At 38.1% G+C, this 11,819-nt stretch overlaps 2 protein-coding genes across 2 annotated transcripts; one reads left to right on the top strand and one right to left on the bottom strand.

Annotated features, from left to right (window-relative positions):
* The first annotated feature begins 3,979 nt into the window (after window positions 1-3,979).
* On the top strand, window positions 3,980-6,548 carry LOC113287281 (pyruvate kinase, cytosolic isozyme-like). Its single transcript, XM_026535988.1, has 3 exons — window positions 3,980-4,421; window positions 4,929-5,390; window positions 5,478-6,548. The coding sequence occupies exons 1-3, from the start codon at window positions 4,161-4,163 to the stop codon at window positions 6,288-6,290; spliced, it is 1,536 nt and encodes a 511-aa protein (XP_026391773.1). The 5' UTR covers window positions 3,980-4,160; the 3' UTR covers window positions 6,291-6,548.
* A 311-nt stretch (window positions 6,549-6,859) lies between these two features.
* LOC113287282 (E3 ubiquitin-protein ligase SIRP1-like) lies at window positions 6,860-8,681 on the bottom strand. The gene is made up of 2 exons (XM_026535989.1): window positions 8,375-8,681; window positions 6,860-8,147 (listed from the first exon to the last, which is right to left on the bottom strand). Exon 2 carries the CDS (start codon window positions 8,125-8,127, stop codon window positions 7,195-7,197), a length of 933 nt encoding a protein of 310 aa, XP_026391774.1. The 5' UTR covers window positions 8,128-8,147; window positions 8,375-8,681; the 3' UTR covers window positions 6,860-7,194.
* Window positions 8,682-11,819: the final 3,138 nt, after the last annotated feature.

Genomic DNA, 11,819 nt, shown 5'->3' with positions numbered 1-11,819 from the left:
TATTTGGATTAAACCAAGTTATCCAGCCAAATTTGATCGAAACAAACACCCATACCAGCTCTGTTAAGACATATCACAACTACCCATGAAGTTTCAGCGATTGAATCGCACAAAAACTCCTCCAAAATCCGATCGAAAAATCTGCCAGTGAAGTGAATATTTTTCCCGCCATTTTTATTTTTGAACTGTTGAAGATGAAGTGCCCCTATCCTTTTCTGAGGTGCGAATAACAGATGGGTGCTGAGGACAAATTTGTGTGCTGAGGATGAATTTGGGCTACGCATAACCTTGGGTGTCCCTTAGCCAAATCTGGGGTCCGCATAGCAAATGTCCTCCAGGGGTCCAAATAGCATTTTTTGAGCAACTTTTTCCACACAAGTGTATTTCTCCAAAAACACCTACACAAACATAAAAATACCATAATAAGTACAAAATCAAGCACTAGCAATAGAGACACTGAGGACAATTCAGACACAAAAATGTGTCTATCAGTCGCCCAAAATTGAATCTAAGCTGGTCAATTTAGCCATCTAAGTCGGACGGTTAAGATCGACTTAAGGCTTCTAAAGTTTGCAACTGACCTAATTAAGACCCTTTTAAAGCCGCTCGACTAGCCTATTTTGGCTAGCCATTGTGAACGCAGAATGCAGGCTAGGAAAGATCTAATTGGATGAAATAATAGAGGGCCCGTCAGTAGCTAATACGGAGCTTGCTCGGTCATATTAGGAGAGGGCCAAGCTCGTTAAATTAACTGGCTAAGTCGTGTGGTCGTGATCAATTTGCGACCGACTTGGACGACCAAGATCTATTTTCTTAAGAAATGGAACGGTCAACCAGCCTACTTCTGTTTTTAATTAAAAGTAGCTTACAACTTTGGAGCGATTTGATTGGCTGATGGGAAAGAGGGTCCGGCGAACAACAAGTTGGAGCAAGGCCGGTCGGTGATGGAAGGCGCCAGCTAGGACAAACCGACCGGCTAGTCCGCGCCTCTTTTTGCTACCGCCCAAATTGGTCACGGTTTCCTCTTTTTCCTAATTTCCAACTTTTGGTAGGACTTTACTCCTGCTAGCTCCATGATGGGTCGGTTTCCTAGCTTTCCTAGGCTTTGTCTCAACCAATAGGGATCGAGATACCGTGCAGGCTCCAGTTTTGGGCAAAACTCTAATTTTTTGTGAGCTGACACAAAATTAGGTTAAAATTTTGAACTTTGTAAATTAGCACAAAATTAATCAACTTAAGTGAATTTTGTACGTTTTACAAAATTACTAATTTTTTAATCTTGCAAGTAGCGCAACTCTAATCTTGTTGGCACAACTTGCGCATGTATTTTCATGCATGTTTTAATACAGACACTCCGGGAGATTCATGATACTCAGCTAAGAGTGAATCATTAACCGTCATGTCATGTCATCATTAAGGGTTCAGCTGAGAACACAACATAAAATAAATAATCATTAGGCTCAATACTAGTGAATAATTCATCTAGGAGCTTGAGTTTAATATAACAAAATTTGTAGAATATGTGGGATTGTTGCAATATGCGCCAATATTATTCTAAAAAATTTGGTATATAAAGATACTGAATTACTCAGTACATATGTGAGCAGAGAGACATAGACACTCATCAGCTTTAAATTGCTCTACTTCTTTACAGAGCGAAGGCACATAAATATAAAGTTTTACGGTTTTATCCATGAACTAAAAACCACCATCAACACTAAGTAAACTATCATATTTCATAACATACTAGATGATAATGCGGCAACACCATCGTAAAATGTCATTTTGGTATCATATAAGAAATCTAGATGGCATTGAGGTACCATCAGATCCATAAAAAAAAATAGAGAGAAAATCCCCAAAATTCAGGTATATACATAAACGATGACAAATAACCCACTATATATATATATATATATATATATATATATATATATGAAGCCTAATATAGGGGCTTCACTAACAGGACAAAAAACGGGTCACCCCTTAGCAATTTCAGAATCCCTTTATCTAAAATATTTCCATTATTATTATTTTTTATAAATGGTAAGGATATATTAAAAAAAAAAGATATTTACAGGTACAAGCTAGATCAAAGATCTAGGGAAGCCAAAAAAAAAAAGATTACACTCCTAAGATTGCCTCCCATTGAAATAAAGCTTGATTCAGACAGTAGGAATTGAAGATCTTCAAGTTGCAAGTCCAAAGATGAACTGATTTTTTTACCAGATTTATAAGCTCTTCCTTATCTCTTGGTGTTTACCATTGATTTTAGCGTTTCTCTCTTTCCAAATCTCCCAACTAACAGCAAACAAAATTAGCCTCCATAAGTCCTTTCTAATATCCTGAAAGGACATTAGAAATAATGCAAAAGAGTATAAAAAGAGTTTGGCGGTACCCAATTAATCATGCATGAGTATAAAAAGAGTTTGGCGGTACCCAATTATCATTTCTAATTAAGTTAGTGTACTGATTAGTTGAATCATTAAGTGAAGCTAATTAATAATTAGTATAACATTAAATCAATAAGTTTCTTTTTTTAAGCTAAACTATTGAGAGATAAGAAGAAGGATAAGAGTTTTGGAGACTTTTTTTTTTTTTTTTGAATCCAACCTTCAGCTACTCAGACATACTTCAAATTTAGTTTTTTGTTGCTTGAATTGGCCAAAATTTCCTGAAAATGAGAAATTTTATAGCTTGATTTGAGCTAGGTCAAACACGTTCGGCTACAAGATCTAAATAACAGGTAGCCGAACTTATTTGCAAATGTAGTTCGGCTAATGTTTCTGAAGGCATAGGTAGCCGAACTTAGTTTTAATGGAGTTTTTCCTTTGTTCGTCTATCATATTTATAGAACAGGCATCCAAACTTTTATCCTGTGCTATACAGATAATTTTCGGTTGAGTCGAGTCCACCATTTTCGTATCCGAACTTTCAGTTTAAAATAAGCCAAAAAACATGAGTATTAAGTTCGGCTACCTGTTTTTGCCGAACTCTTCAATAAATTGTGACGTGACTGAACTCAATATACAGGTTTTAAGAGAAAAGTTCAGTGAGGAGAAAAAAAAATGCGACTTAACCGAACTCAATATACAGGTGTTCAGAGAAATGCTCGGTTTCGACTTGGCCGAACTCACCATTTTTTCTTATAGACTAAAATTCGGTTAAGAGAAAAAAAAATCGACTTGACTGAACACAACAATTGGTGTTATACACAAAGTTTGGGTAGGCCAAAAAAAATATTCTTCCTAACCGAAGTGTTCTTCATGTTCTTCATTTTCAAAAGTTCGATTATCAAAACTGCAGTTTTTTTTAAAGTTTTCCGAAACCGAATTACTATCTGTAACTTCCATTTTCATAATTGAACTAAAAATAATGGGTTTGTGGAAAAATACCTATGATAAGGTTTCTTTATAAAAAATGATTAAGCGACAATAAAAAAATTACAAATCAACGACGACAAAGAATTATAGAAAAGGGGGAAAAGAAGAGACAAAATAATTAAACTGAAAATTTGACTATTTCTGTTCGGTTTTGATTATTTTTTCCGTTGATAAATGTGGTAAGACTAGATGTATATAACATCAAGTTTAAATGGGATGAATTAAATTAGACTAAAGAGTACATTAATCATTCCTAATTTTAGGACATACTTTATAAGGATAGGGTAAATAGCCTAACCACATCATGGTTCCCCACGAAAACAATGGGTGCCCAAAAAAACCGTTCTATACTTATTGTCTTTGCCAAGATTGACTCACTAGTTGGACCACCGGTTGAACTTAAGTGACCCAACCCAATGAGTTTTGTCGCTCGAGAGCTGGTGCGATTTTTTAAAGGGCCAATGCCCCCACCAAAATTGTGTTCTTTTCTGAGCATAAATAAACACTAAACTGAGCATAAATAAACACTAAACAAGCGGAGTAAACGGTGGCTTAATTTGTTAGGTTTTTAGACGGTGCCTTGTTGTCTAAAAAAAACTAGAATGCGGGTTCTCTTTTCCGATCTTCTTGCCCTCCAAGTCTTCCTACTTTTCTCCCTATATAACTAGTTTGCAACAACCTAATATAACCAAAGGAGAAAAATCAAAGAAACCCAAAATCATAACAAAACAAAAACCCTTGTTTTCTTTTTAATTCCTTTGATTTCTCTTCTTCACTATGAATCTCTTAGTGTCCTCTTCTGTAATGGCTAATAATGGAGCAGTCAAAGGCATGAGACCTAAAACCAAGATTGTCTGCACATTGGGACCTGCATCAAGGTCTGTACCTATGATCGAGAAACTCTTGAGAGCAGGAATGAATGTTGCTCGTTTTAACTGCTCCCATGGATCTCATGAATACCACCAAGAAACCCTTGATAATCTCAACATGGCAATGGAAAATACTGGAATTCTTTGTGCTGTTATGTTGGATACTAAGGTATAATTTTTCTATTTTAAAATCCAATTTCATTTTATTTTTTTTTGGCTTTTCTTGTCTATTCATCTTCTGTTTTCTTATTGGTAGTTGAAGATGTTTTTATGTTATTGATCCTATGTATTGTAAGTATTAATCTATAAATCTGAATATCTAGATCAGAAGTTTGTCTGTTTTTGAAACTGGTTTTTATCAGTAGTATTTTTCTTCTTATTAATGTTTTATTCCTGGTCTCTGTCAGGTTTTCTTTTTGTTGTTGTTGTGAGCATGTTGGTCTTCTTGGAATATGTTCTAGAATGTATTCTTACTTGGTAGTTTTGTGCCAAATTGGGAATAGAAGATCAAAATTGAAAACCCTAACTCTAGTAAATTGAATGTTGTGTGTGGAGTTTTTGTGTTTAAGAATTTGTATGCAAATACCACATCATGATTTTACCAGGTCATAGACTTTCAGGATTTCTGTCTCAATTTGGGTGCATTGCATGAAATTCTCTTTTTGCAACATTACAGGGTCCAGAGATCCGAACAGGGTTTTTGAAGGATGCCAAGCCCATCCAACTCGAGCAGGGTCAAGAGATCACCATCTCCACCGACTATACCTTAAAGGGTGACAGGAACACAATTTGCATGAGTTACAAAAAACTAGCTGAGGATGTGAAACCCGATAGTGTCATATTATGTGCAGATGGCACCATCACACTGACTGTGCTCTCATGTGACACAAAGTTGGGTTTGGTTCGCTGTCGCTGCGAGAACTCTGCTCTTCTTGGTGAGAGGAAGAATGTAAATCTTCCTGGAGTTGTTGTAGACCTACCAACCTTGACAGAGAAGGACAAGGAAGACATCTTACAATGGGGTGTACCCAATAAGATTGATATGATTGCCCTCTCCTTTGTTCGTAAGGGGTCAGACCTGGTGGAAGTCCGTAAACTGCTAGGAAAGCATTCAAAGTCAATCCTTCTCATGTCTAAGGTTCGTTCAGTTGAGAGTTATTGTTTTGAGCAGTGAACTAGTGCAATGCAAACCACATCTCATAATTATTGTTTTTTTCTCTACTAGGTTGAAAATCAAGAAGGTGTAGCTAATTTTGATGATATCCTTGCCAACTCGGATGCATTAATGGTAGCACGTGGTGATCTAGGAATGGAAATTCCAATCGAGAAGATATTCCTCGCGCAAAAGGTCATGATCTACAAGTGCAACATCCATGGAAAACCTGTTGTCACTGCAACTCAGATGTTAGAGTCTATGATCAAGTCTCCACGACCCACTAGGGCCGAAGCAACTGATGTTGCTAATGCAGTTCTTGATGGTACAGATTGTGTGATGCTGAGTGGGGAAACTGCAGCAGGAGCTTACCCTGAACTAGCTGTTCAGACCATGGCCAAGATTTGCATAGAAGCAGAGTCCAATCTTGACTACAGTGCTGTCTTCAAAGGGATCATGAAATCTGCACCGGTACCCATGAGCCCATTAGAGAGTTTAGCATCCTCGGCAGTACGTACTGCAAACTCTGCGAAAGCTGCCCTAATTTTGGTCCTAACCAGGGGTGGAAGCACTGCCAAGCTGGTAGCTAAATACAGGCCATCTATGCCGATCCTTTCTGTTGTTGTCCCAGAATTAAAGACAGAGTTCTTTAACTGGACATGCAGCGATGAAGCTCCAGCTAGGCACAGTCTTATTTACCGAGGATTAGTCCCTGTACTGAGCTCAGGATCAGCAAAGGCTTCTCATGCGGAGTCAACAGAAGAAGCATTAGATTATGCTCTTCAACATGCAAAGGAGAAGGGATTTTGCCAACCAGGAGATTCAATTGTGGCGCTGCACCGTGTTGGGGCCGCATCTGTCATCAAGATCATGACTGTTAAGTGATTTACTATGAGTGCCAGTGTGTTACTTTCAGGCCTGATCGGGAGGACAATTGTTGGCTATTTTTTTGGGTCCTAGCTTTGTTTATCTTTTTGATTTTGTTTTCAATATACTGTTTCTCTGTTGCGGAGAAGTCGGGCTTTGAAATGTCAATTACAGCACATTGACAATTTTTCCTCGGCAAAGAAGTTACCATTCTTCTTGATTGAACATTTCTTATATGATTTTTGAGTTAATGCTACTTCTTCTCAGTTTCAGTCATACTATTCCTTTCTGTATACGCAAGCTAGTGCAAAAAGGTTCCTTGACTAGGGAATAACCCTAGTTGGCTTTATGGGTTCCGGAAAGGAACATTTTTATTACTCTACTTTATGATAACATAAAGGAAAAGAAAACCTAGCACACCACTGATTTAATCATCTTTCTACTGTTCTCCAATCAATGGTAGCAAAACCTGAGGTATCAGCATCTTCTAAGAAGAAAACGAACAATTAATCATGCTTTTGACAAGGAAAGGTCAGATCTTTAGGCCATTATCAGATTCTTGGTATATATTGAGAGGTTTATAAATGTACAAAAAAGTATGAAACCACGTTATTTGATTTGCTTAAAGCAAAAGTAGAATACAACACAAGTATTTCACTAATTCTTCAAGCAAAGACTAAAATCTACAAAGAGTTGGCAAAAAGGAAAAACAGTTTTTACAAAATCCCAACGTCGTATAAACAAAAGACAGGAAAGAAAGAAAACTAAAGACTATGTACAAAACACAAAAGGAAACAAAAAAACAAAGGTAGAAGGTGATACCAGAATAAGAGATTCCTACAACCACTCTGAGCTCCTGACTAAAAAACATGGGCGTTTATTTGAAAACTCAATGCCTTCTCAAGTTCCTCGGATATACAGGCTACATTGCACGACTGCTATTCCCAGACCCTTGTTCATCAGCCTTTGATCCATCTGTGCTAGGCATTTGATACCTACAAACTGGACAAGAACTATGAAGCTCCAGCCATGGAAGTATACACCCACTATGAAATCTATGCTTGCAGGGCATCTGCTTTGCTTCTACACCAAACTCAAAATCATCCAAACACACCGAACATTGTAAATTCTCCGTGATGGTAACATTTGGCATTGCTTCAATTGCATCTTTCTGCGTTGGTGGTGTTCCATATCTGTTTGGATCATTCTCCACCAAGTGCTGAAGTAGCAGCTCTAAACCAGGTCCAATCAAGTAATTCCCCAAAGAGACACGAGGAGTGTTTTCATTGTGATTCATATCCAAGGACGACCCGTCTTGAAGAATCAGACTTTGGTCGAATGGGTTGATTAGAAACACAGTTTCGCGTACTCGTTCCCTTTCAGTTTCAGAATTCCCTGTTTCAGATGTTCTCCCTGCTGGTACTGGTAGGCCTTGAAGCAATTGAAGGATTGCAGCAGAGCTTCTTCTTCTCCTTCGTTGAATCGATTCTAGTTCTCTCTCTAGTTGTGTTTCTTCTCGCCATGCTTCTACTTCTTCTTCTTCCTCCTCCTCATCCTCCTCCTCCTCTTCATCGTGGTCTTCCTCTTCTCCTCCTGCTTCTTCAACTTGTTCCCCTCTTCTTACTCTTCCACGCCTAGAACTGTTACCTAACATGCCAAGCAAGATTCTAGCCCAAAGAGAAAGCGATCGGTCGGCTCCTAAATCCGTCGTCTCTTCATCACTTGTGCCACCCATTTCTTCAACAAACCCACTTAAACAAGATGGACATTTAATTTCCACTTCCATCACTGGATTAATAACTTGGGAACACATGTGACACCAGTACCTAGTTGCTGCATCTAGAGCTTCACCCATTTGTCCCTATATCTTTCCAACTTGAACATAACCAAATAGAAATCAACAAAATTAACCTCAACAACAACAAATATCAAACAAAGCCCACCGATACTACATATAAAGAATCAACTTAAACATATGAAGATCTGTTATTAGTATTTATCAAACAATACACCCAACACAGAATAAGCAGAATCTCATCAAATAAAAGAAAAAGAACAATACAAAAATTAAGGAATCACAAGTAAAAACAATAAAATCTTACCTAAAAACAAAGAAATGAAGCAGAATCCTGATTGAGAGATTTTAAAGATGAAAAAAAGAAGAAGTCACCAACCAGAAGAAGCTAGGATTTTGTGTATGAATTGATTGACCAAATTCTTTAAAAAAGAAAAGAAGAATAAAATGGAATCAGAGAAAATGGGTTTCTGTAATGTATAGATTTATTTGGATATATTGGAAATGGTGATCAGTATGTTGCTGAGGTGGCTTTGATTGAGTGGATTTTTTTAATGGTACAAGAGAGCAAGTTGCAGAAAAGAAACAACACCTAGTCACTGACGCATCTTCTCTTTCTCTCTCACCCTGTTTCGTCTCTTTCTTCTATTTTTATCTCCTACTGGATTCAATTCAACCTCACGCCACGGACTTTGTTAACCTTGCACCATTGTAGTACAGTGGTAAAGTTACTAGGTGATGATATAAATGATTTGAGTTCGAAACTCACCAGCATCAAATTCACCGATCAAAAAATAAATTAATATGGACTTTGTTAAAGAATTTGGTAGACTACGTTTTTACCATGGCAGGGCGAATCAACGATTCAACATTGGATTGGTGGGTCGCTGACGGCTTTTGTTATAAGGAGGAAAATAAAATTATAACAAACGTGAGTAGTATTTTATGGAATCTGCTTTGTTGATTAAAAGCCGAATTACTTTGCTTGGTGTAAGATAGTCGTTCAATGAAAATGCTCTCTCTCACACTGTTCGACTCCTTCTCTCTCCCTCTCACCTGATTTCTTTTCGGTCGTCTTCTCTTTTTCCGGTTTTTATTGTCCGATAGTCCCTCAACGGCTAGTTTTTACCGGTTTCTGACCGTCCGGCTAAAAAATCCAGCAGCCTTCTCCCCTCATGAGTTCCCCCAATACCCTGAACACTGGATTCCTCCTCATTCTCAGTGGTTAATCTCTTAACCCTTTTGTTTCGTTGATTCTCATGGAATCCAATCAGGAATCTTATCACATCAATCATCACAGTAATCATCACAAAACTCACAATCACAGAGAAATTCGCAAAATCTCAATCACTACAACCTTTGAAACAAGTCACCGCGTCACTATGAAAATGAATCATATGGAAATCACTCAAAAGCTTCATCAATGTGGATGTAACTGTCTAAACACCTTCATAAGCACTCTCACTGGAAATAAGGAAGACCATAACTGTTTTAACAAGGTTTCTTCCATACCAAATCTTGAAGAGATCAATTGAATTACAAAACTAAAGATCTTGAAGTAAAGACCATTACAGGTTATCTGCTCACATATGATTCGCTCAAATCATCCATCTATGTTCAGCTAAGCATTGGCCATCTCAAAATCTACTTTCTTGATGGTCTCAATTTCATCACAAATCTCTGGTGCTCTAAGGTAAAATCTGGAAAGGTACTGTTACTACCTCTGCTTGTTTTAAAACTCTATTTCATCCCATCGGAAGCTACTTTCTATCTTTTCTCCCCTAAGAATGATTTAGTAAGGCTCACTACTCTTATTGTTTAGGCTAACCTCATTTGTCTTTAGCATTTTAGCATACACTTGCATTCTAATACATTCCATTTAATCAAAGATTCTACACTTACTAGTTTAAGCATTACATTCATAACGAAACCCAAATTAAGAAAATCAAACTTTGTTGCCTTAAACATCTTACAGATAACTGTCTTCTTAAATTAGTTCAAACCAAAAGTAACATGTTCTTCAAAATAGTGACACCATCGGCCACTTCCAAAAACCAAAAAACCATCCATTATCTGTTGAAGGAACTTGATCTAGAAATTACCTGGTTAGAAAGAATTAGCTCTGCTTTGACCAACACCTCGCATCCCCTGTCGAGTTCGTACTCCTTGCACTCTATCTGGACGTACATGTGGATAGTTCTGTACCCCTCTTTGCCTTGCAGATCCTGGCCTTTCAGACACTCCTACTGGTGCTACATTTGGTGTTGGTACTTCCGGTGCCTCGGCTGGTTCTGGTACTGGTGGTGGATTAACATCCCCATAACCAGCATTAGCTACTGCTGCGACTTCAGCTGCGATTTGACCCATGACACAACATATCGAGATGAGGAAACAAAATGGCATGAGGAGGAAGTGGAATTCTTGCATTTCTGCGAATTTCTGCTCTAACAGGAGCCGGCATCACATTAGCAAAGAATCCCTGACGCACTCCACCAACAACCACATATCGATCTCCAACAAGAACAACACCTTCATTCACCACATACTGCCCAATTTGGGGATGAGATACATCAACAACCCATCCATAATTCACACTCCACCCGTGGTTTGGCTCTTGATTTGCATAAATGGGTGTTGGAGGGGGTCTCTCACCTGGATCCTAATCAGCCACAACCTCTTCATCGTCATTAGCACCACTACCACTCTCACTCCCAATCTCATTTACACTATTCTGGAATACTATTTTCCCCTCATCTTTCCTGTTAGTCCACTGCACATCAGCATGAATACTACCTTAAGAAACGGTTTGCCTTCCCATTTCAGCCCTTGCATAGCGCTTCAGACATCATCAACAAACAAATTAGTACATGCTAATCTTCAACAAATAAATTGGTACAATGGGATTAAAGCTAAAATTGAGTACCTGCATGTGATCGAGTTCTCTGATTTCTATTGGCTCCATAACCCACCCTTGGCCTGGTGGAATTTGATCATACATCTGCTCCATTTTCACTCTTCGATTGTAGGGAAAATTCTCCTAGTGCCAATTGAAATTGCGAGTATAGTTGATAGCCTCTCGGCCATTAGGGAATGGAATCCCATATGCAAACTGGAAATCGGATAGTTGGGATCGTACCAACTCAAAGTACGCTCTTGCAAAATCTCTGGAGTCTCCTCAACAATACCATCTTTGTTGTAACACACTCGAGGCATTTTCGCTTCTCTCTTCTTTGGGAAGATCTTCTTCTCTGGTTTCTTTGTCTTATAAAGAAGAAAGAAAAAATGAATAGTTGCCTCTTAGAATTATTTTTATATTTCTGGGATCCAACATCCCATGCACCTTGGCATAGTCTATGGTGAAAACCTAAAATGAGAGTAAAACATTCTGTATACAACATCCAAAAACTCTCACTCGTGATTCTATTTCAAAATAAAGCCTGCATGCTTTTCCTCTCTCTTGAATCACCTCCCTTTACCTATTTCTTTTACAGTGAACATCACACACCACTACACCACTTCCTCAAACTTCTTTTCTACTTTCTCATGGCTTCTTATTCTAACACCAATCCTACCAATATTGATAACCTAGTAAACCAAATGAACTTATCCCTCTTTTTCCCTGCTGATTTATTCCCAAAAGTTTTTCTCAACCCTGATAATGTTAAATCTAAACAACCCCTAGACTGAAAATGGTGCTTTATTGGGCAAGAGTGGGGAGGGAAAAACTTTTCCTTCCCACTCTTGCCCAAATC

This window comes from Papaver somniferum, chromosome 6 (assembly GCF_003573695.1).
Source record: "Papaver somniferum cultivar HN1 chromosome 6, ASM357369v1, whole genome shotgun sequence".
Lineage (NCBI taxonomy): Eukaryota > Viridiplantae > Streptophyta > Magnoliopsida > Ranunculales > Papaveraceae > Papaver > Papaver somniferum.
The sequence above is the reverse complement of the archived record's forward strand: the minus strand, read 5'-3'. Positions and strand labels throughout refer to the sequence as shown.

What these genes read in the sequence shown, in the direction of transcription:
- LOC113287281 (XM_026535988.1), top strand. Translation starts at nt 4,161, where the DNA reads ATGAATCTCTTAGTGTCCTCTTCTGTAATGGCTAATAATGGAGCAGTC. An exon ending in CTGTTATGTTGGATACTAAG is followed by an intron (nt 4,422 to 4,928) that starts GTATAATTTTTC and finishes GCAACATTACAG; the next exon opens with GGTCCAGAGATCCGAACAGG. An exon ending in CAATCCTTCTCATGTCTAAG is followed by an intron (nt 5,391 to 5,477) that starts GTTCGTTCAGTT and finishes TTTCTCTACTAG; the next exon opens with GTTGAAAATCAAGAAGGTGT.
- LOC113287282 (XM_026535989.1), bottom strand. Translation starts at nt 8,127, where the DNA reads ATGGGTGAAGCTCTAGATGCAGCAACTAGGTACTGGTGTCACATGTGT.